General features: G+C 48.0%; 2 protein-coding genes across 9 annotated transcripts in view; both read right to left on the bottom strand.

Moving 5' to 3' along the window:
* Positions 1–485: 485 nt before the first annotated feature.
* On the bottom strand, positions 486–15,355 carry PRKAG1 (protein kinase AMP-activated non-catalytic subunit gamma 1). 2 transcript variants are annotated; one of them, XM_026000238.2, is made up of 12 exons: positions 15,204–15,355; positions 9,949–9,997; positions 3,567–3,676; positions 3,285–3,366; positions 3,129–3,187; positions 2,943–2,988; positions 2,782–2,836; positions 2,379–2,505; positions 1,903–2,068; positions 1,708–1,745; positions 1,336–1,482; positions 486–1,195 (listed from the first exon to the last, which is right to left on the bottom strand). In XM_026000238.2, exons 1-12 carry the CDS (start codon positions 15,210–15,212, stop codon positions 1,091–1,093), a joined length of 993 nt encoding a protein of 330 aa, XP_025856023.1. In that variant the 5' UTR covers positions 15,213–15,355; the 3' UTR covers positions 486–1,090. The 2 variants fall into 2 exon arrangements, with proteins under 2 accessions (XP_025856023.1, XP_025856022.2); XM_026000237.2 differs by having other exon boundaries at positions 3,567–3,719; positions 15,204–15,282.
* A 118-nt stretch (positions 15,356–15,473) lies between these two features.
* KMT2D (lysine methyltransferase 2D) overlaps positions 15,474–23,468 on the bottom strand; it is a 39,224-nt gene continuing 31,229 nt past the window's right edge. For 6 of the 7 annotated variants that reach the window (XM_072765387.1, XM_072765390.1, XM_072765391.1 and 3 more), the window contains exons 49-55: positions 22,232–23,372; positions 21,247–21,383; positions 21,022–21,152; positions 19,090–19,375; positions 18,778–18,851; positions 18,543–18,651; positions 15,474–18,390 (exon numbers count right to left, since the gene is read on the bottom strand). In XM_072765387.1, coding sequence (XP_072621488.1) covers positions 18,298–18,390; positions 18,543–18,651; positions 18,778–18,851; positions 19,090–19,375; positions 21,022–21,152; positions 21,247–21,383; positions 22,232–23,372 — 1,971 coding nt within the window. In that variant the 3' untranslated portion in view covers positions 15,474–18,297. Of the gene's footprint in view, positions 18,391–18,542; positions 18,652–18,777; positions 18,852–19,089; positions 19,376–20,045; positions 20,560–21,021; positions 21,153–21,246; positions 21,384–22,231; positions 23,373–23,468 lie in introns of those variants that run through there. The other variant, XM_072765392.1, reaches the window with a different exon arrangement.

Raw genomic sequence — 23,468 nt, 5'->3', positions numbered from 1 at the left:
TCTCTGGAGACCTAATGCTGTTAGGAGATTCTCCTGGGGTCCCAGCTACGGTTCAGGCAGAGGGGAAAGTGAGTAATAAAGAGAACTGCAGGGAACAGGTTAGGAAACAGTCATGAATGGAGAAATGGAAAGGCAGTAAGTCTAGTGTTAGTGGTAAAGAGCAGGAGTCTGGGGCCAGACTCTGGGCACAAATCCTAGCTCTACATTTTACTAGCTGTGTGATGTTGAGCTGGTTACTTAGCCTCTCTGTCCCTTAGTTTTGTTTTGTTTTTTAATCTGTAAAACTGGAATCATATCTACTATGGTTCTGAGAACTAATTAATATGCATAAAGCACCGGGAATGGTGCCTGACACAGTTTTACATATATGTGTGGGTAAATGTATGTGCCACTATTCCTGTTGTTAGTAGTGAGTTGAAGAAGCCATAGGAAGTAGGACGGTTGGAGCAGTAGTGTCTGTTAACTACAAGAATCAAACACTGCAATACCATGAAGAGGTTCCTGTCATTTTAATTAGGTTTGCCATGAAAAGCAATAACCTCAGCTAATCACTCTGCCCTCCTCCTCCACCTAACCCCCATCTGCCTTCATATGCACACAGCACAAGAATCCAAAGGCCCTCCTCCCCGCAATCCTCCCCACTCCCATTATGGGAAGAAATGTCACTAAATGGACTCAGCCTCCTCCATACAGCATGAAACAGGATGAATAAAAATATCTTTAGGAAGAGTTTTGTTGTGCTGTTATCTTAGGGTGGAGTCAGGGGCAGAGATAGAGGCAAAGACTGGGTGAGGTCTGGGGATCTCTTAGAGATCAGAATTTGCCTGAGGGGCACACGGCCCATCATTCACCCAGAAAGGGGGCTACGTCTAAGACAACGACGATGGCAGGGGCTAGGCTGGGCTAGGCTGTATGTGTGAGGATAAGGACTGCTAAAAATCCATTCTCCTTCCTCCCCCCACACCCTCCCCAGCTCCCAAGCAGGGAACAGAGTCACAATTTTTTCAAGGGTTCATCTGTGATTCCTAGAACTTTGGTCAGGCAGTGAGTGGGGGCATATCCCCTTGTGCTGCCTGACCCCTTCCCCAGCTCAGAGCTTCTCTCCTCCTGTGAGCACCAGGGCCTGCAGGATGTCAGACAGTGATACAATCCCCTTGACCACATCATTCTCATCTACTACTACAAGTCGGTGAACCTGTGTGGAGCAACAAGGGAGAAAAGGGATGTTTAGTGACGGCCTCAGTTAGGAGGAGTCCTTCAACCCCCACCCTCTGTGCCAAATCCCACACTCAAAGCTGCTCTCCCTAGCTCCTTCTGGGTCACTGGCCTCCCTACCTCTGCTTCCACCAGCCTGTTGATGATGGTCTCCAGAGTCTCATGCAGGTAGCACTTGAGGACACCCTCAAAGTAATGTGATCTATGTTGCAGGGCTTTGGTCACAGACACATCTAGGTTGTTGTAGGTCTTTTCTGCTGCCAGATTCTGGGGAGAGAGAGGAAGGTGCTTGCAGGGAAGCAAAGGAGCCAGCCCCCAAACCCTGAGCCCACCCAGTTGCACCAGAGGGATTTAGGGCAGTTGTTAGCCATGCCCACAAGCCACACCCAACTAGTTCAATTCCTTTTCCAATTAGAAGAGACTCTCTTCTCCCTCTCCACATTCAACAGCCCACCCCTTTCCCTCCCTCCCAGGCCCTCCGAATTCACTCACGATAACATCAAACTTGGAGTAGATGTCCACCACGCGCCCTAGGGGGGCAGAGGCAGCTCAGCAAGGAGGGTCTGGCATCAGAGGCTCCCCTTGCCTGTAGCATCGCCCTCCGGGCTGAGCTGAGGGACAGCAGATTTTCCCAGAACCACCCTGGCTTCCCTGGAGCCCTCCCTCTCTTTCTGTGCAATCTCTCACCTTTCTCATCTACTACTGGCAGTGCTGAGACTCGGTGTTGTACAAAGATGCCCAGAGCCACGTAGACAGGAGTGGTGGTACGGACCATAGCAATGTTGGCATAGGTGCCAATCTGTAATTCTTCCAGAGACTTAGACATGAACTCTGGCTTGGGGAACTCAGTGATCTGAGGAGAGAACCATCAGCTTGATCTTCAAGACCCCCCACATCATCCTTGGACACCCCTCCAACCCAGTATATAAGAAGTAAAAACTAGCGGTGCCTGGGTGGCTCAGCCAGTTAAGCATCCAACTCTTGATTTCAGCCCAGGTCATGAGATTGAGCCCTGCATCAGGCTCTGCGCTGGGTGTGGAACATGCTTAAGATTTTCTCTCTCCCTTTCCATCTGCCCCTCATACCCCTGCTCTCTGTTTCTCTTTAAAAAAAAAAAAAGAAGAAGAAGAAGTAGTAGTAAAAACCACGCTGAGGACACTTACAAACAATTTGAGGAACTTGAGGATGCGCTTGTGGGTGAGGATGTACAAGGTGTTGCCCGATTCCGGGTCAATAACTGGCAGCCTGTGGATCTTGTTTCGGATTAATGAAGAGACAGCATCAAACAAGCTGTGGGAAGGTGGGGGATAATGATAAGGCCCACAGTGCTGAGCCTGAGCTGGCTAAAGAGCTTCTTGGAATGTATCTGTAAGTAGGGAAAACTGGTGGTTGGGAGAAGGGAGCAGTGTTCAAACCACACCTACAGAGTGTGTCAGAGTGCGCGTGTGTGTGTTTGGAAGGAGAGCCTTGTCTCTCTTCTGCCCCTGGATCTCTGGGTGTTTGGGCTTTAGCTTTGCTGGTGCCAAGGCTCTCCCCCTTCTGGATGAACAGGCAGCTGGAACTCACCTGGCATTAGGAGAAATGCAGACAAGTGGTTTGAAGGAGTCTTGTAGGTACACCTCTGAAGGGAAAAGGGAGGTTCACAAAATACCGCTATGGAAAACCATTTCCTAGGAAACTCTCCGTTTCTTTTTCCTTTTACGACCCGCAACCCATTGTCAACATACCTCTCCAAGTTTCTATTTTGTGTTCTTCCAGCTCATAGATCTGTACCTGGAAGCAGAAGCACAGAACTTGAGCCTTCATCTCTCTGCTTCAGTAACCCCTCACAGTCTGCTTAGAAGAAAAGAACTAAGAATGAGGGACTTTGGATGGGCAAAGTAGTTTTTGGTCGTTGGGCTACGGTGTCTTACCAAGGCTGATTTATAATAACGATGCAGGATATTGATGAAATCGGTGATGGTCAGCATGCCTAGAAGCCAAGACAAGATCCCTCAGCACTGCTCAAAGCTTCTCTCCCTGCCCACACGTGATGCCAGTAATACTGTGTTCCAGAAACTTTTGCCTACCCACAAAACTTTGCTTCTTACTATCCCACAAAGGGGCAGCTCGTACACCATTAGTCACCAAAGCAAAGAAAGCTTTCTTCACCTGTAGCCAAAAGAGTAATCATCACAAAGGAAAATTCACAGGGTGCAAGACTTTAAAAGAAGAGGGGCTGGGTATGTTGGGGAAAACATGAGACTAAACCCATATGAGGACAAGGATATTACCCTTGGGATGAGATAGGATGAGAGTTTTTGAACCAGAGGCTCCTAGGAAGGGGGATGGGAGAAGAGGATTTCACCCACCTGCAGGGAAGTATCAAATACAACCAATTTGGAGCTTGTGGGAATCAGGTCATAGCAGCGATGAGACTTCATGAAGGAAGTATACACACTATTGTTGGATTCTGGGGTCTCTGCACAGGGTGGGATAGTTAGAAGCTTCCTTCCATGCAACGACTCACAATCAAAAGAGGCAGAAAATAAAAGTGTAGTTGTTCAAATATTTAGAACCTGATTTTTTGTAAGGCCCGTTTTCTGATTTGCTCCTATTATTCCCAGAAAATCTAGATAAGCCCCTCAGAAACTATTTCATCCAACCTCCATATCCAGATAGGACTCTATCTACTGGCTCCTTTAGGCAAAAGATAGTTACTAAAACAGAAAAATCTATTAATATCTTTCATTATCCTGTTCTAATCTAAAAGTTTTTTCTCATCTTTAACTCAAATTTCCTTTTCATGGATTTAAGCACATTTTCACTTGTTCTCTTTTCTCAATTAAGATAATTAAGCTTCTTAAAATTCAAGTAAGCTTCTTAAAGCTCTTCTAAGATCTGCAGATGAAAAAGTCATGGTCCAAAATGGGCCATTTCAGATCACCACTCAGTTGGAGCCCAGTGCTCAATTAACCTGGCCCTAAACACCCTGAGAATCCATCTTGGGATGACCCTCTGAATCAAAAATCATCCCACCTACTCTAGACAAATGAAAGAACCTAGCTGTGTTTTACTTTCTATCCTCTGATTTTAATTGCTTGCTCTAATTTGGAGAAGCAACCAACCCAGAAAATAATAACCTGAATGTGCTATATACTATGCTATGTGGACTTTAAAAATATCACATTTAATCCTTACAACAAATCTTTAAAGCAAATATTGTCCTCATTTTTCAGATGAGAAAACAGGAAGTAGATAAATAAACTGCTCAAGGTCACACCATTAGTAAGTGACAAGAAAGACTTAGAGACCTGCTTCCAAAGTTCATGATCTTAAATTCTATGCCAGTTTTTAATTTTTAATTTTTTGCCAGTAATACAGGTATATAATTTAAAAAGTCAAGCAGAAAAAAAATTTTTTTAATTAAAAAATAAAAAGTCAACCAGTTCTACAAATTTTGATAAGAAAAACTGCAGTCCCTGGTACCTATTGTACTAACCCTCCCCTGAGATGGGACCTCTTTTGGCTGATTATTTTGGCACTTATTTCTATGTCTATAAATAACCTTATATTGCTGTTTTTTAAAAAATTTTTCTACCTTGGGGCATTATCTATTATCATCCAAAGAATATGAGAATTTTTAGTTTTCCTTCCTACCAGGATCCCAACACAAACATGCACCTCCCATTTCCCCATTCTTCTAGAAGTTAAACTATAATGATGGTTACATTAGTATTTAAATAATTTTGACTGAATATTCATTATTTGGAGCTAAGACCAATCATAAACTCTTGACCTTTTCCCCCCTTTCTTTCACAACTTTGTCTTCCCTGGAGTTAATAACCGTCTTTTTTGTTTTTATAACTAATTCAATCCCAAACTCTTCACCAGTTGTTTAAATCTCCTTTCAAGAAATTCAGAAGCACTTAGATAGTCTATCAATTTAAACCATCCAAAGAAGTCTTTTGGGAGTCTTCTGACCTGCTCAAATGTAGGCTGGTTTGCTGGTGTGCACAGCTGTCCTCCTGAGATCTTCCTTCTTCACCCTCCAGAGGTCCCTTTGATGTCTCTCTTGTATTGTTACTCCTACTCCTGTTTCCTGTACTTTTTCTTTCTTTTTTCTTTTATTTTTTCTTTCTTTCTTTCTTTCTTTCTTTCTTTCTTTCTTTCTTTCTTTCTTTCTTTTTCTTTCTTTCTCTTTCTTTCTCTCTTTCTTTCTCCTTCCTTCCTTCCTTCCTTCCTTCCTTCCTTCCTTCCTTCTCCTTCTTCTTCTGTGATTACTTCCTTGTTTTGATTGTATAGATCTTCCTGTAGCTTCTTGAGAAACGGTGCATGGGAGGTAAATTTTTTGAGACTTGCAGCTGGCAGATATCTTTATTTTACCCTCATCTTTGATGTAGAATTTGGCTGGATATAGAATTCTAGGTTTGAATTTATTTTCCTGCAGAATGTTGAGGGCACTGCCCCATCACCTCTTAGTTTCTGGTGTGTTGAGAGTCCAAGGTAATTCTGATTCTTTTTTTTTAAGATTTGTTTGAGAGAGGCAGGGAGGAGAGAGAAAGAAAGAAGGCAACCACAGAGGGGGGAGTAAGAGGGACACGCAGACTCCTCCACTGAGTAGGACTCTGAGATCATGACCTGCGTGGAAGGCACATGCTTATTAACCAACTGAGCCACCCAGATGCCCCATAATTCTGATTCTTTTATTGCAACTTTTTTTTTTCTCTTTGGAAACTTAGGATCTTCTCTTCATTTCCAGTGCTTTGAAATCTATGATGATTGTGCTTTGGATTGTGCTTTCATCCACTGTGCTAAATACTCAGTAAGTCTTTTCTTTCTTTTTTTCTTTTTTTAAGATTTTATTTATTTATTCATGAGAGACACAGAGAGAAAGGCAGGAACATAGGCGGAGGGAGTTGCAGACTTCCCTCCGGGGAGCCTGATGTGGGACTCAATCCCAGAACCTGAGGATCATGACCCTGAGCCAAAGGCAGAGGTTCAACCACTGAGCCACCCAGGTGCCCCTTAATAAGTCTTTTCAATATGAAAACTAATGTCCTTTAATTCCAGGAAATGTTTTTGAATTATTTCCTTGATCATTTCCTTCCCCCTGGTTTGTTCTTTTTCTCTTTCTGTAATTCCTATTATTTAGGTACCAGACTTCCTAGACTGACCCTTTAAGGTTGTTTTTGTTTTGTTTGGTGAGTTGTTTTTGTTGTTGTTATTTTTTTAATTTTATTTATTTATGATAGGCACACAGTGAGAGAAAGAGAAGCAGAGACACAGGCAGAGGGAGAAGCAGGCTCCATGCACCGGGAGCCTGATGTGGGATTCGATCCCGGGTCTCCAGGATCGCGCCCTGGGCCAAAGGCAGGCGCCAAACCACTGCGCCACCCAGGGATCCCAGTTGTTGTTATTGTTAAAATATCTTATCTCTCCTAGTTATGCTTCTTTTTCTTTTTTCACTTCTTTGATTTTGTGGGTTTCTATGAAGATTTTATTTTTTTTAATAATCTCTACACTCAACATGGGGCTTAAGTCCATAACCCCTAAGATCAAGAATCACGCAGTTCACCAACTGAGCCAGTCAGGCACCCCCCCCCTTTTTTTTGAAGGGGCAGGAGGGGCAGAGGGCAGAGGGAGAGGAAGAGAGAATCTTAAGTAGGCTTCATACCTAATGCAGAGCCCAGTGTGGGGCTCCATCTCATGACCTGAGATCCTGACCTGAGCTGAAATCAAGAGTTGAATGCTTAACCGACTAGGCACCCAGGCACCCTACTTCTTTGATTTTTTTTTTTTACTTCTTTGATTTTTAATTCTACTTTTTCAGAGTCTTCCTCAACTTAATTTTCCAAACTTTCTACTTAGTTTAAAATTTTTGCTATGCTTTTTTAATGTCCCAGAGTTCCTCTTTGTTTTCTGAAAATTCATTTAAAAAAACGACATCCTGTGGGGAGCCCAGGTGGCACAGTGGTTTAGCGCCACCTTCAGCCCAGGGCGTGATCTTGGAGACCTGGGATCGAGTCCCATGTTGGGCTCCTTGCATGGAGCCTGCTTCTCCTTCTGCCTGTCTCTCTCTGTCTCTCTCTCTACTCTCTGTGTCTCTCATGAATAAATAAATAAAATCTTAAAAAAAAATGACATCCTGTATTTGTTGCACAGTGAAAATAGGTTCTTTATCTGAGTATATATTAATGTTAATCCTTTAAAGATTTTTAAATTTTTTAAAACAGATATTTAAAACAATATATTCATCTGAGAGACAGAGAGAGAGAGGGCAACCACAGAGGGAGAGTAAGAGGGAGAGGGAGATTCCCCTGGAGAGCAAGGAGCCCGATGTGGGGCTCGATCTGGGGACCCAGAAATCCTGACTGGAGCCAAAGGCAGATGCTTAACCGACTGAGCCACCCAGGCACCCCTTAATGTTAATTTCTAAAGTTTTCTTCTTTATGCATTGATTTTTCCCTTCTGTTGCTTTTTCCCCCCTCTTTGTTTCTTTTGAGAGGGGGCAATTTGGATCACTTTTTAAATTTCTTCTTTTATTTATTTATTTTTTAAAAGATTTTATTTATTTATTCATGAGAGAAGAGAGAGACAGAGAGACAGAGACACAGGCAGAGCGATAAGCAGGCCCCATGCAGGGAGCCCAACGTGGGACTCAATCCAGGATCTCCAGGACCAGGCCCTGGGCGGAAGGCGGTGCTAAACCACTGAGCCACCCGGGCTGCCCCTCTTTTTCTTTTAGAGGTTCTCTTTAGATGTCTGGTAATCCTGGGCTTAAAGGAATATTCAAACCATATTCTAAGAGTGCAGTCTTTAAAGCTGATTGGCAGCCCAGGTTTATATGTGAGTCATGGTTACTATGAGATGTTCAGATGAGGAACATTCAATAGTTATATTTTTAGAGCTTTCCCTTCAAGGGGATTCTGGAGAGGATTATTTATTCAATTTTGCGGTTGGAGGGTGAAGTCTTTTCTGTCAGCATTCTGGAAATTAGACTGGGGGAAAGGACTGGGATCTCGGCATCCAGTGTAGTTCACTTCATGCTCCCATGTTTAGTATAGTACTTCAGCCCTCAACTGGGCCGGAGCCCCTCTCCAGACCTCCAGTCTGCCAAAGTTGGGAGGGGGAGTTTCCTAGCTGCACTCAGTGGAGTAGGAGTCTCTGAATCCAACTGCTTCTTTGATCTTCAGTGCTTCTTTTGGCTTTCCTCACTGCTAGCTTGTAATTCAGTTTTCTCGGGTCTACTAAATGATTTACCACTCTTGGGTCCGTTTTCCAGCTTCTAATTGCTATTGTCTCCTCTCTTATTCTCTCTATTCTGCTGGGTTTGTACCTTTTAAAAAAATTCTTTTGGTGTGTTGAGTGGTTTTTTGTGAAGAAACAAAAGTAGATGCATATATTCAATCCATCATCTTTAACTAAAGCCCACTATTGTTTTTCAAGGGAAAGCTCTTGTGGCCTGGTGCTGCTGGCCTCTGTAGGACTCCAGTGTTCCAAGTGTCCCTGATCCGTGAACTTCCCTGCCTTGCCCAAGGTGGCTAGGCTAAGGAGTTCCCAAGAGAACATGCCGTTGGATGCCGATCTAAGACATGCAACGCTGATAGTTAAATACTATCATTTTAGGCCACAGAATTATAAACATCTTTGATTTGGCTTTCTCAGTATTTTAAAAATAATTTAAACCAGTTCTCCAGTTGTAAAAATCTGGAAATTTACGCAAAAATCCAAATTCTCAATTTCTTTCAAAATCAGATCTGACCAAACTAGGCTGGAATTTCGGAAGAGAGACAATTAACAAGACTTGGATAGTGGCTATCTCCTTTTAGATGTGATGAAATCTATAGTACTATGCAGCCTACAGCACTGCTTGCTCCTTGCCTTGGAGCTACTACAAATGTACTCAGAAACATAAAATAGGCACTGATATCATGTGGCAGTACTCAATTATGAATATCACCCAGATAACTCAAATATGACTATATTAACTTTTTAGGATACCAACAAAGTGAAAACAACATTTAAAAATTGTTTTGGAGAACTCAGAGACCCTTGATAATATGTCCTAAGATCTCAGCCCATATTTCAATTCTCTAAGAAAGTGTGTACTCCTAATGCCATAAATATGTCCTGAGAAGACGCAGGAGTTTTCCTGGGTAAAATCCTTTAAAGGTGGTGTCTGTAAGTTCTGCTTCTTTCTAGATAGTCTAGGGTTGGACCATTCCTTTCTAACCAGTTATTTGGGCAGGTGCTACAATTGCCTTTTTCTATGCCCTGGATTTTAGGGTTTAGTACCTCTATTTCTAGATTACTTTTAAGGGCTTTCAAAGCCTTTCTATCATTTCTTGTGTATACTCAGTGGCTTAAATGAGCTCACTGGATGATAAAATCCTAGTGGCACTGTTTCTGGGATAATCAGAAAATACCAGGCACCACTGATACATGGTTAGCCAGCCCAGAGTTGCCTATGGAAGTTTTTCCTCAAAAATTTCCCTTAAAAAAAAATTTTCCCTTAAATGGTTTGGTAACTGAATGTATTAATCACTCCCACCCTGCCCAAACTTATTCCTGGATGATCCTGCCAAATTATTATTCCTGATTTTATGGTTTGACACATTATCTGGCCCAGTTTTGAATTTTCCCAGGGGCATCCTGAGAAAAATTCTGAGAGAGATTCAAAAGCATTGCTGAGGACAAGTTAGGATTGGACTATTGCTTTTAGAGCAGGTTTCCTTTCTTCAGTAAACTTACCTTGAGGATGCTCATTTTCCAAAGCTGAGGAGCTATCTGAAGAAGTGACCTGGAGAGACAAGAGGAACAAAGATTCAGCCTATCCTACGCTCCATCCATTTTAGCCTAGCATGAACAGAAGGGCTGGTGAACTAATGACTTCATTTAAAGCACCATAAGGCCCTCTTAAAATAGTATCTCATTTAATCATAAGAACCCTGAGGTAAACACTATTATTAGCCTTATTTTCACAGATTAGGAGACCGAAGTTCAAGAAATATTAAACGGCCTGCCCAAGGTCACATGGCGGGTAAGGGGTAGAACAGGAATTTGAACACATATCTGTGTGGTTCCAAAGCCTATGTCCTTATATATTACACTGCCTAATAAAACATTAGATCTTAAAAGCTGAGACTAGAAAACCTGAGAACCCACAAGGTTCTCACAGATCTACTTTATAAAAACATGGAAGCCAGAGAGACAATACTGTTTTCCCCCAAATACTAAACCTACTTGTCAACACTAGAATCACAGACATACCCCTTTAAGAGAGGACCATATTAGGGGTGCCTGGGTAGCTCAATGGGTTAACCATCTGACTCCTGATTTCAGCTCAGGTCATGATCTCAGAGTCATGAGACTGAGCCCCACATCAGGCTCTATGCTGGGCATAGAACCTGCTTAAGATTCCCTCCCTCACCACCCCACCTTCATGCACGCACACACACTTTCTCTCTCTAAAAAAGAGAGAAAGACAGAGACAGGACTATATCTGGGGAGGATCCCAGCAGCTGACTGTCACAGAGTTAAAGCTTGAATGACTGAGGGGTGGGTGAGGACAGTAAGTGTTCTGAAACTGGGAACCTGACTCCTCTTAGCATCCTTTTAAGTCAAAGGCTCCTAGTTTTCCAAGTTTCTTTGACCATAACAGTCTGACATTAGAGTGCTCTGAATACAGAGAAACTTTCAGAACTATCACTGGGCTCCCTCAAGTGGGAACACTTGGAAATTTCATTGTTATCTAGGAATCCAGGAGGGGCAATAATTTTAATCCACTGGAATCAACAGTTTTGGCCTCCTTTGTTCTGGGTAACATACCAAAACTAAGTTAAAGTCATACATCACCTACATAGCTACTATGGTGTAACATGAAGTTAAAGGCCTTGGCTTGAACCTGGTAGGATGGTGGTAAACAGGGTCAAGTTGGCAGGACAGCCCTAAATTTCCCTCCCCTAATGGGCCAGGGCGGTGGTAGGAGAGAAAGGGAATAATCTCCCTCTCTTCTCTCTGGGCTGCATAAGACTATCAGCTTGGCCTGGCATTTTGGCAAAGCTATCGGAACAACAGCCTCATCACTTATAAGTGGGGTAGAGAGGGCTATTCAGTGGTAAAGATACACACATGGGGATAACACAGTCTCACAAAGATCTATACAAAGACATGGAAACAGCTACTTGTGTAGCTGTTTATTTGTACCTGTCGTGTAATACTTACATAGAGCACTGTGCTACAGTTTTGGTTTTTTTTTTGTTCATTATCTATCCAAACAGGTTTTAAATTCCTGAAAGACTAGAACTATTTTATATTTCTTTCTATCACCCATACCTTCTAGCATGGGGTTCTGCACATAAATATCAATTGTTTTGTTTTTAATTTTTTTTAAGATTTTATTTTATTTATTCATGAGAGGCACAGAAAGAGAGAGAGAGGCAGAGACACAGGCAGAGGGAGAACCAGGGTCCATGCAGGGAGCCCGATGTGGGACTCAATCCCAGGTCTCGGGATCCCTGGGTGGCGCAGCGGTTTGGCGCCTGCCTTTGGCCCAGGGCGCGATCCTGGAGACCCAGGATCGAATCCCACATCAGGCTCCCAGTGCATGGAGCCTGCTTCTCCCTCTGCCTGTGTCTCTGCCTCTCTCTCTTTCTCTCTGTATGACTATCATAAATAAATAAAATTAAAAAAAAAAAAAATCCCAGGTCTCCAGGATCACACCCCGGGCTGAAGGCGGCGCTAAACCGCTGGGCCACCGGGGCTGCCCTGTTTTGTTTTTTAACTCTCAAAATGATAATGACAACAATGAACACTCCTGTGAACAGAGAGACCTAGGTTTAAGTTACAGAGAGAAAGGTGATGTACAGCTACCGGGGCTGCCCTGTTTTGTTTTTTAACTCTCAAAATGATAATGACAACAATGAACACTCCTGTGAACAGAGAGACTTAGGTTTAAGTTAAAGAGAGAAAAGTGATGTACAGCTAAAGATACAAAAACCTACACAAGAGTCAGGCACAACTGAATATGACTTTACCTTTCTGCCTATTTTTCCACACAGGAGCATAATTATGTTCACTTCTCCCTGCTTTTAATAACATAGGAAACCTGAGAAAGTACCACTGTAATGCATGAGTACAAAATATTATTATAGAGACACAGACTAGACCTGACACATGGATTCACAGTTTCTTCTGAACTTGTGATCCGTATTTTTTTAAAGATTTATTTATTTATTTGTTTGTTTGAGAGAGAGCGCAAGCACACTTGGGGGAGAGGGAGAGAAAAACTCAAGCAGACTTGGCACCAAGCACAGAGTGGACGTAGGGCTCGATCTCACAACCCTGAGTTTATGACCTGAGCTGTAATCGAGTCAAGCTGGATGCTTCACTGACTGTGCCATCCAGGCGCCCATTGATCCACATTTCTAATTGTTTGCTGGACAACCACAGATGTCATGAAGACTCTTCAGATGCTTCAATACAAAACAGCATCTGTCCTTTCATCCTATTAGTCTTACTCGGGTTCCCTTTTTTTTTTTTGCATTGTTCTCCTTAGAGGTGCCTCCAAGAATGAGCTATGCCAATATGTCTGCTTGGAATCGCAGGGCAGGGCATAACCTAAATTTGTCTTTTAACATCTGTTAACTAAGCTGATATGTTAGAAATGTCTCAAATCCATGTCTCTCCTTTCCACTTTCATAGTTTTTTTTTTTTTTTTAAGATTTATTTATTTATTTATGATAGAGAGAGAGAGAGAGGCAGCGACACAGGAGGAGGGAGAAGCAGGCTCCGTGCCGGGAGCCTGACGCCAGACTCGATCCCGGGAGTCCAGGATCGCGCTCTGGGCCAAAGGCAGGCGCTAAACCGCTGAGCCACCCAGGGATCCTCCACTTTCATACTTTTAACTTAGGCTTTGACCTGTCACTTCTACAACATTCTCTAAATTGGGTCTTCCTGCCCTAAATATATCTCCTTTTCATCTTTCATGTTGTCTCCAAGTTTTTAAGCATCTCAGGTTTGTAAAAGTTATCTCCAGCAACTAGGAGCCCACTACTTTCTGAAGTAGTTCCACCCATTTGCAGGAGCAAATGAGAACATTTAAGAACATTTTAAGAACATTCGTAAAGCACACTTGCTGCCTGGCATATGGAGCCTCCGTGGTTCCCTTTATTACAAAACAAAGCTCAAACTTAGTGTGGTATGGAATACCTTCAACCTGACCTCAGCCTACTTTTCCAGTCTTTTCTCTCACTGCAAACAAAATCCAAAGCTCCAGCGACATCACGCCACTGGCTCACCCCCAATTAGTCTCTACACACCCCGATTTCTATGCTTGTGCTTACACTGTTCTCTCAACCTGCAATGCCCTTTCCTGGGTTTGTAACAATTTCTCCCTCCCCTATGCTTCCACAGTTCTGTGTTTGCATCTTGATGATAGCATTTATTACAGTCTACCTTTGGTAACAGCTGTCATTGCCATGCCCTCACCCCCACTCCAGACAGGCTGAGCATTTCCAAAGCAAGACTTTTCTTCTTTTTTAAAACAATTTCTAGGGACACCTGGGTGGCTCAGTGGTTGAGCGTCTGCCTTTGGCTCAGGGCGTGATCCCAGAGTCCTGGGGTCGAGTCCCACATCGGGCTTCCTGCATGGAGCCTGCTTCTCCCTCTGCCTGTGTCTCTGCCTCTCTCTCTCTCTCTCTCTCTGTGTGTCTCTCATGAATAAATAAAATCTTAAAAAAAAAAAAAAAGCAATTTCTATCCCAAGAACCTAATACATAAAGCATGAGTGCTAAATGAGAGAAACCTATATGAAAGTGTTTTGTAAACCTTACTCATACATTTTATGAGTAAGTAAAATACGAATTGATAATGTTATTTTGAATTTAACAGGATCAGACCTTTTATTCTTCACTTATCATCATTATGATTATTTTTAGGTAGGCTCTATGCCCAGTATGGGGTCAGAACTTGCCACCCTGAGATCAAGAGTCACACGCTCTACTGACTGAGCCAGCCTGGTGCCCCAGACCTTTTATTCTTGTTCAAAATTCTCTTCGTCTGTGAGAGCTGACCCCCTTGCCTGGGTGACCAGCTGCAAGTCACTTTGCCACTTCCGTCTGTTTTCTCCTTTATAAGTTGAGGGACATGACCGCTCTGCAGGCAGAGAAAGGGTGTGGTAAAGGAATTGCTATGGGCATGAGACTGGCCCAGAGAAAGAGGAGCCTGCCAGTAACATGATTAAAAACCAAGACGCGGAGGAGCCACTCTGCCGGACAGAGGATATAGGGTTCCAGGGTGCTTGCAAAGGGCTCCTGAGAGTGAGGGGGGATCCAAACATAGTAGCAGGCTACCTGCAGCATCTCTGGGAGGCTGACCGGGACCTGCCGCAATCGGTCAAAGCCTGCTGGCCAAGAAGGACTCAAGATCGCAGGGCAGGGCATAACCTAAACTTGCCCAGGCCTCCGCGGCCTCTAGCACCGAAAGAGTCCTTCCTCCGGGGAAAGCCCACTTTGCGGTCTTATTAAGGCGGGGTGGGGTGACTTCGCTCGACACCCTGAAGCAGTATCGAAGTCCTCCTCCTCTCCCGCCTGCCAGCCACGGCGCTGGCCACCCGGGGCCAGTGGGGGTCGTGTCCGCCGGAGCCCCTCGGAAGCCCCCCGGGAAAGCCTGGTCACAACCCCGCTCTCTCTGCCAAAGCTCTGAAGGCCTGCGGTGCTGGGGGGAGAGGGGGCCCGAGGCCGCCAGGCTGTGCTCGGGTTGCCAACGGAGAGGAAGGAGTCCCCGCCGGCTCCGGCCGGGGGGGCCCGCGGACGCGAGGCAGGCACCGCGCGGCCCAGCCCTCGGAGATGCGCCCGGCGAAGGCGCGAAGGGGCAGCGTCACGGGCTGGGACAGACGCCGGCTTCCCCTTCACTGGGCAGCAGCGCCGGCCCCCGCCCAGCCTCCAGGCCCCTAACGGTGGTCTCGGGCTCCACAGCGCCCCCCGCCGCCCTCCCGCGCTCCTCACCGTCTCCATTTCAAGAGGCGCTGACAGGGTTCGCTCGCTTTAGGAAGCTCTCCGGGAGCCGCGCGGGAGGGGCGGGGGGTGGGGGAGCGCAGGCCCCGCCCCGCATCCGGTACCGCGACACCACTTCCGCCTACGTCACGCACACGCCGGCCAAGGGCGGAAGGCGGGGACTTCGCTCTTCCGGCCTGGCCTGGCGTGAGTAACCGCCCTCCCCGGGTCCCCTCGGACCTTAGGGATCCGCCGACGGCGAGGGTGACTGGACGGAGCCGCTTGTATTTAAAATGTTCTTTTTTTATTTGTCGTTTAAAAACAAACTTGGAAGAAGCAAAATCCAAAACTTGCCCTTTGCCTCTTGCAACATAAATTATGTACAGTTCAGAATGATCGCCGATACAAAACATGCCAAGGACAGGGCGCCGGGGGTGGAGGGAGAGAGGGCGCTTTAAAAAAGGGAATCATTTCATCCGTTGTTACGAAGGACCAACCTTGCTGTACAGGATACACACAACACAAAATAAAGTCTTCACGGGATTCACACTTGTCAGCGATTTATTTTTTAAAAAGGGGGGAGGGTCCTGGAGGTGAGGGGAGAAGACTGTAAAAGGGAAAAACTGAAAATTGAATATGTGCAAGTGTAAACCAACCCAAAATACAAACACGGGGGGAGGGGGCGGGGGGGGGGAGGAGGAGGGAATTCAGATGCAATTATACAGGCGGGGTACTTTAAAAAAAAAAAAAAAAAAAAACCAACAACCAAAATTCCAACCTTGTAGCTTGGGTCTGAGTTAGTTTATATAAAAATTAAAAACTGTATAAGGTTTCTTCACTAAATTCTACAGGACTATCGGATACCTAGCATATGCTTACAAAGTCTGCCCCATCCCCTTTTCCCAATCCCAGGGCCCAAGCCCCAACCAGAGCCTGGCTCACAGGAGCCAATCTCCCCCTCCCTGTAGCCTAGACCTTTTGCTCTTGGAAAAGGAATATCCAATGGCTTTGGGGGCAGCAGCCCAGTCTCCCCACTGTCTGATTTAATGACAGCGGTTTCTGTGGGGGTGGGGGGGTGTTATTCTCTTAAACATTTGCAGCTTGAAACAGTTGAGGAAGCAGCTTAAAAAAAAAAAATCTCCCTACCCCCATCAATCCGCAACCCCCCAAATTCAAAAACAAAACAAAACAAAAAACCTAAAATCACAACAGCGACCTTGCTCCCCCTCCAGCAGGCCCGCCCATCCACCGCCACCAAGCCCACCCCTACACTCCAGACATTTGATTCTTGAAAATATTAATTACAAAATGCCCTTTGCCCACAGCCCCTAGGAGAGAACTGCATATAAGCTTCATCTTCATCCCCACGCTCCCTACTCGAGAGGGGTCTGGGGCCTCACCCACCCCCGACCTACCCCTACCCCCCCAGGAAGAGGTTCAACTGCAGCACAAGCTTGGGCAGAAAGGGGAAGGAAAGGGAGGCAGGGAACCCATCACCCTCTGGCTCCCCCTGGGGCCAGCTCACTTTTGTGCGTTATAACATAGTCCAACTATACAACGGGGGTGAGAATTGCCCAGCCTCTATACCCCCACCTTACAGCAGTCACAGCCAGGGGGTGGGGAGGAGGGGGTGAGGAAAAGGGCGGTAGGTTGGGTAATGGAGGGGGCCCCCCCACAAGGGGAGCTCCATGTGTCCGCCCCACACCCCCCTACCATTTATAAACTGGTTTTGTAAAAAGAAAATAGATATATTTATATAGAATATATAAAGCACAAAAATTAGTAGTTTTACATTTGCTCTCCCCGGGGGTGGGGGGAGAGGGGAGGGTTCTCACCTCCAGCCGGCTCCCCCATTCCCCACAAGACTATGTACAATCCCATGTATAAATAGATAAATACCCCCCACCCTCCCCGCGCTGACACTAAGCTCCCCACCCCCACATCACCACCCCTTCCCACCAGACCAGCAGCAGTTTGGTGACTGAGGGAAAGTGGGAGCTCCGGGCCACACCCTGCCTCACTGGGTATGGGCATGCCACTCAGGGATAGCCCTCACCCTACCACCCACCCACCCCATCCAGGGGCTGGAGGGCAAATGGGCTCATGATGGGGTTGGGAAAACAGGAGGGAGATATCCTGGTCCTAGGTTTAGCACACCCCTCCTGCCCCCATGTCCAGATGGAGAAGGAAGTCCTAGAGCAACTAGGGGCCAGTTATCCCCAATCTTCATCATCATTAGCCTCAACCACCATCCCATGCCCATAATTAAAAACAAAGATGGATTTTTTGTTGTTGTTTTTCTTCCTCTTCCTACCCCCCTTCCACCCACTCAGAAGAGGGCAGTGAGGCGGAAGAGAGGGTCGGGGCAGTAGGGGGCTTGGAGAGGGTCTCACATTTCAAAACAGCAAAAAATCCAACACTTAAATGAGGTAGGTGTGGGTGCGGGGTCTCCTTGCCCGGCTTGCCTGGCTTGCCCTCCTGGGCAGCTGGGCGCCTCTTTCCCGTTCATGTTGCATTTGTCAGAGTGGAAACAAGGAAACACAACCCATAGAGAGACAGAAACACAGAGGAAAAGAGGGAGACAGAGACAGATTGAGAGGGAAGGGGATGGGAGTGAGGGTGGGGGCAGGACCCGGCAGGCAGGGCCAGGTGTGGGACCCGGCCTTTGGGATTGTCAAGCTTAGTCAAGTCTCTTTGCAGCCTTGAGTTGGGCCGGAGAGGTCGGTGGGAGCAGCAGGGCTTGTGAGGCCCGGCCACACATCCTCCTCCCCCCTCCCTGCTGCCTCCCAGTTGCTTCTGGGTAGTTCCCGGCCCATATCCCCCTCAAACCTGAGATGCCCAATGGCTGCTTCTGTCTGGCCCCTCCTGGAGCTGGGGGCAGAGATGCCAGCCTGGGGGCCGGTGGCGGGGAAGAGGGTTGTCCCTGGTGCCCAGGGTGGGCTTGGCCTAGGGCCCTCTGCCCCAGCCTCCTGCTCCAGGGGCTCCGGTCAGCCGGCAGCCCCAGCCCTGGGTCCTGGCTCTGGCTGCTACCTCTCTTCCCCCTCATCCCTTTCAGGGAAGAGGTTGGGGGTGGGGGGACTCCCCTGCCTGGTAGCCTCTAAGCTTCTTAGTTCATCCATTTCCGACAGTTCCAGGCTCCACAGTGGCAGGGGATCTTGTGCTGATCGTCCTCAAAGTCAAACTGATAGTCATAGGTCAGCTGGAAAGAGAAGAGGGTAGAATCGATGCCAGCCCCCCAGAGGGAGTGAGGGGAGGCCAGAGATCTCCTCTGATGGCAGTGGCCTTGGAACTTGGCTCTGGGGAATAGCAAAGAGGGGGCTGCTTTGTCACCCACATAGGACACTTCCTCACCTCCTCTCCTTTGGGGATTCGCCGGCTGGAGATGATGATGATTTTATCCTCCTTGTCAAATGTCACAACTTCCGCCACACAGTTAGGGGCACAGGAATGGTTAATGTACCTAAGCAGCGGGCCAGAATTGAGTATGCCAGGCAACTGAGTCGGGATGGTTTTGGTTCCTTCTTGGCCCACCCCGAACGTCACCCCCAGCGACCCCTGAATTCCTCCTTTCTCATTCCTCTCTCACCTGGCAGGGCCTCCGGTCAACGTAGCATCAATTACATGTTCGTTGTTTATTCGGAACATGTAGATGCCGCGATTCTAGAAGGGAAGAAGTAGCAGAAGTGGGAAGGGTATCAGGGCATGGCAGCAGTGCTGGTGGGGGGGATCCCGTAGCAGACTCGGGCCGTGGGCTTGTCTTCATTTCTTATTCTGCCTTTATCCCATCTCTCCCCTCCCCTCCCACAGCTTTCCACCTGCTCCCCTGACCCCATTCTGCCCGTTGGTCCTCGAAGGAGCACGGACCACGAGCCAAGACCGCCCCTCTGCCAGCCCTTACCTGCTCCTCATAGATTTTCTCCCGCCGGTTGGCCACCTCATTGCGAATGATGGTGCCAATATATTCGATGACCATTGTGTGCTTTTCTAGGTCCTTGGCGGCATAGAGCCCCAGGCCCTGGATACGGGAGCGAGCCAGGTACACGTTGTTCTTCCACTCAGTGCGCAGGCGCCGGTACTGTGATGACTTGGAGTGCACAAACTGCTTACTGTATGGGGTGTTGGTCTCGCCTGTGAAGGTGCTCTGATATGCCTTGGACATGCTGGTGCTGTTCAGGGTGTGAGGCCTGGGAGGTGACACAGGCCATGACAAGACAGCTCTCCCTCAGACCAGGCACACACCACCCGCCTCCTCCCTGGGATGTGCAACATGCCAGTTAGGGGCATGTGCTATCTTGGAAATGGGAGTGGAGGCATGTGGCTCTTGGCTTTGATGAGACAGCCACTGATTGTGGGGACCCTTCCAACACCCTGAGTGGCACAGAGAGCCAGGATGGGAGATGGGGGGGGGGGCACCAATTCCCGTACACTGAGCCCACTCTCCCATCTCCCTGCCTTATACCACCCTCCTACCAAGCATTACACAAGGCCACACTCTTCTGGGGGGGGGGGGGTCTTCCCCAAGCAGCCCAGGCCTGGCATTTAAGCTCATGATTTGCTCAAACATCTGATTTCTACCTCCTACACATACCAGAAGCCCTGAAATTGGGGGCCATGTCTACCACACTGGGCTGGATTTGAATTAAAAGTGGCTCTGAATTCATAGCCAAAAGGTGGTATCCTTTCCTTTCTTCAGACTGTCCCCTTCTCTGACATATAACGTTGGGCTCAGTGCAGGGGAATGACTGCTGCCTGGCACGACGCCTTTTCACCACCCTAGGGCACCAGCCAAAATCCTGCCCCTCCCAGAGCAGTGGTTTTCAAACGTTTTTGATTCTTTTTTATTTAGTAGAGATCTTTTTTTTCTTTAATAAAATGTTAATGGCATTCCAATACATGAAGTAGATGTTAAGAGGATGCCTCCGGTTGAATCCAATTTGGGGAAGGGGGAGTTCTGCACGGGGAGGGCCAAGTTCTGCTTATTCAGTTTATGTGTTCCAGGACTTTCTGAAACACACACAGTTTGAAAACCACTGTTGTAGAGCATCAAGGACTAGGAATGACTGGGCTAGTAGAGCCTGACGCTCCACGACAGCCCAAGAGGCAACAAGAGGCCTTCGAGAAAACCCTGCTATAAGGATTGTGCCTCCCTCTACCCAGGGACCAAAGTCAGGCTACTGTGGCACACAGAAAGAGCAGTGCACCACGAGTTGGGAGGTAAAGTTCTGGTCCCAGCTGTGTGACCTTTGTCTAGTCACTTAACCTTTCTGGGTCGCAGTTTTCTCAGCTGTAAATGGGGGGTCATACCACCTGCCCTACCTACCTCATAAGGTTGTTGTGAGGATCAAATGAGATAATGGATGTGAAAACGCTTTGAAAAAAAAAGTATAAAGTGCTATACAAATGTAAGGTTTTATTATTTTTCTATTATATTTCTAATTATTTTTGACACCAACTCAGCCTGGGGAAGGGAAGGTGACCCTAGCCTTTATGGGGCGTCTCAGGTTTGGGAGAATCACAGGCCCCCTGGAAGCAAAATAAGAGAGGAAGGAGGTGACTGGCTCCCTTATCAACTTCATAAAATTTCACCACTGTCTACCCAGAACCTCCCCAGCAGCCATTCCCAGGGGGCCCAAGATGAGTCTGCCTCAGACCCCAGGTCAACCCAGGACACCTGAGCAGCGTGGAGGAAGAAGAAAGGGATAACCTAAGTGACACCTGCATCCCCTCTAATCAGGAGGCCTAGGGTGAACCCCTAGACCTTTATAATCGGCCGGAGGGCTCCTACCAACCCCCACTCCCGGATCCCACCGCCCCCATCCCACATGCTCACCGTTTGTAGTGTGTGAGGATTTTAGGCTCCGATCGGGCACAGCCAGTGGGATTGATCATGAGTGGCAGCTCCATCAGGGGGTGGCGTCCATAGCGGAATAAATAGTTTTGACAGCTCTCCACTCCAGGCAGCTGTGGACACAGGTTGTGCTTGCCTTAGCCTGAGCATTTCAGGGGCAGGAACCAGAGTTCCCGGTGCCCACGTGGCCCCCAGCACCCTCCTTACTGATTCAGCTATGCGCAGCACGGCGTGCACCGTCAGCCCGAAGAGCTCCTCGCCCTTCAGGTACTCGGGGAAGAGCCGCAGCATGTCAGCCTCTTTTCTCATGGCGGCCACAGGCTCGATGATGCGGTTCCACACAGCTAAGGGACAAGGAAAGAGAGTAGCCCTCAGAGGCAACTTCTGTTGCCTGACCTCAGCCTGACCCTGAGCCAGAGCCGTGGTTGTTTTCTGGAGCCTGCCTACCTCCCGCCATGAGGCTGTGTGGTTCTTCAAGGCCCCGAGCTGGCCTCCCAGTCCCCTTTTCCCTCAATATGCCAGAAGGCTTCCTACCCTGTAGGGGCAGCAGAGAGCCCTCTAACAAGGAGATGGGTGACCCCAGGGCCCAGGAGACCCATCACAGGCCTCAGTGCCTGACCGAGAGCCGCAACAACACGCATGCTTTGGAGTTGGGAAGATGTGGGTTCGGGTTCTAGTATCAGCCATGGGCCTTTATGCCAATACTCCAATCTCTCGAAGGCTCTTTTTCTATACGTGTACACTGGGCAAAACAAGAGTACTTACCTCACAGGGCTGCCATGGACAAAACAACCTATGTCAATCACTTACTTTAGTTTGTGGCACACAGTCCTTGCTCACTTATTTCTATCCTTAACGCTAAAACTCAGGGCAAAAGAATTTTGATGGGGGAAAAGCAACCGTAAGGAACTCATGGTTAGGAATAGGGTAAGTGATCCAGCTGACGCGGTCTCAGAATCGTATTCTTTAGTTCCACTGAGGATAGGAAAAGGAGCTAAAATATGTGAAGTAGACAAGCAAAGTATCTTCAATCACAAGGGAATTTAGGGTGACTAACAGAAGCTGAAATGCTTTCTCTGGGGATCTTTAAAAGAACCCCCACCTGCCTGAAGCCAGGGGAGGAAGATCCCTCACAAGGACCCTGTGGATCCCTTCCACTAACACATTAGCATTTTGAGGGCCCAGTGCTCACCCTGGGGGGAGGCATCCGTGAAGACCAGGTCCTCCAGGCCCTGCTCCATGACTTTGATGACGAACTCTGGCCTTCCATTGTTCTCGCCAATGGAGCAGCGGTAGCAGCAGCGGCGGTTGTTGGTGCGGAGGCTCCAGTAGATGCGCGTGGCCTCATAGCCAACGGGATAGAGGGCAGTGGCACTGTGGAAGTCAGCCATCTGATGAGGGAGCAGCTGTCCGATGGCGTGGAACACAAGGCCCCCCACGCGGAACATGTGCAGCCGCTCTCCCCGCTGGATGATGCTGGCGATTTGCTTCACCTCATCCCGCTCAATGTAGACCCGCCGGAAGACAGCAAAAGAGCTCAGCTCCTGTTCACAGGGCCCCTTGATCTTATGCATTGGACACAGCATGGTCTTGTCCTTGAAGAACATGCACTTGGCGCGGATGGCGCAGGCAAAATGGTAGACGTTGGGGCAACGCATTCGATTGCAGCTGCTGGTGGCGCCAGTGCGCTGGCACAGGGAGCACTTGGTGAGCAGCCCTCGGTGCAGGGCGACCTCAACGTTCATCAGCGCCCCACCCTGGGTCTCGTACACCTCTGTGGACCACAGGGCACAGTTGAGGTGCACCCACAGGTCCAGGTCCAGGTTCAGCAGGCGCGCCGGCCCATCAGTGGCCCCGTCACCCTCCTCATGACAGAAGCAGCAGCGCCGCATATCACGAGGCACCTTGTCGGGTCGCAGGGCTGTGCCGAGCTGTTCCATAAACTCTGCCACTTCCCGCTCGTCCTCCTGCCGCCCACTGCCCTTCTGGATGGTCAGCAGCAGCCGCAGCCGCTTCCAGCGCACCCCTTTCCACTTCTTGAGGCGAGGGGGCCGGGAATCTTCACCTTCTTCAGGGGGCCGGGCTCGGGGCTTGGGTCTGGCTGACTCAGGGGACGAGGCCAGTGGCAGAGGCGATGGGACTGGTGGCTCAGCTGAGGGTTCAGCCGGGAGTTCAACCAGGGGCTCAGCAGGGGGGCTGGCAGGAGAGGGTGCCAAGGGGGACGGGGGCGGGGAGGGTTCCTCAGGAGGCGGGGCTGAGAGCTGTCGCACATCCAGATTGGAGACGTTGTAGGTGTAGCTGTGTTGGGTGGGGGGCTCTGGGGCAGGGCTCTCCTAAGGGAGGGCATGTGCCCGGTATCGTTAGTGCCAGCTCCTCGTTCCACTAGCCCCCCTCCCTCCTCTCACCCACATTCCACTCCCAGAAGCCCT

This window comes from Vulpes vulpes, chromosome 8 (genome assembly GCF_048418805.1).
Source record: "Vulpes vulpes isolate BD-2025 chromosome 8, VulVul3, whole genome shotgun sequence".
NCBI classification, from domain to species: Eukaryota; Metazoa; Chordata; class Mammalia; order Carnivora; family Canidae; genus Vulpes; species Vulpes vulpes.
Note: the sequence above shows the minus strand (reverse complement) of the source record. Positions and strands in the feature narration are given on the sequence as shown.

Bases quoted from the DNA above. Each gene is read 5' to 3' on its own strand.
- PRKAG1 (XM_026000238.2), bottom strand. The intron at 3,677-9,948 runs GTAAGTTTACTG...CACCCTGTGCAG, and splicing joins GGAAAATGAGCATCCTCAAG to AGACCCCAGAATCCAACAAT. The intron at 3,367-3,566 runs GTGGGTGAAATC...TTTTGGCTACAG, and splicing joins TATTTGATACTTCCCTGCAG to GTGAAGAAAGCTTTCTTTGC.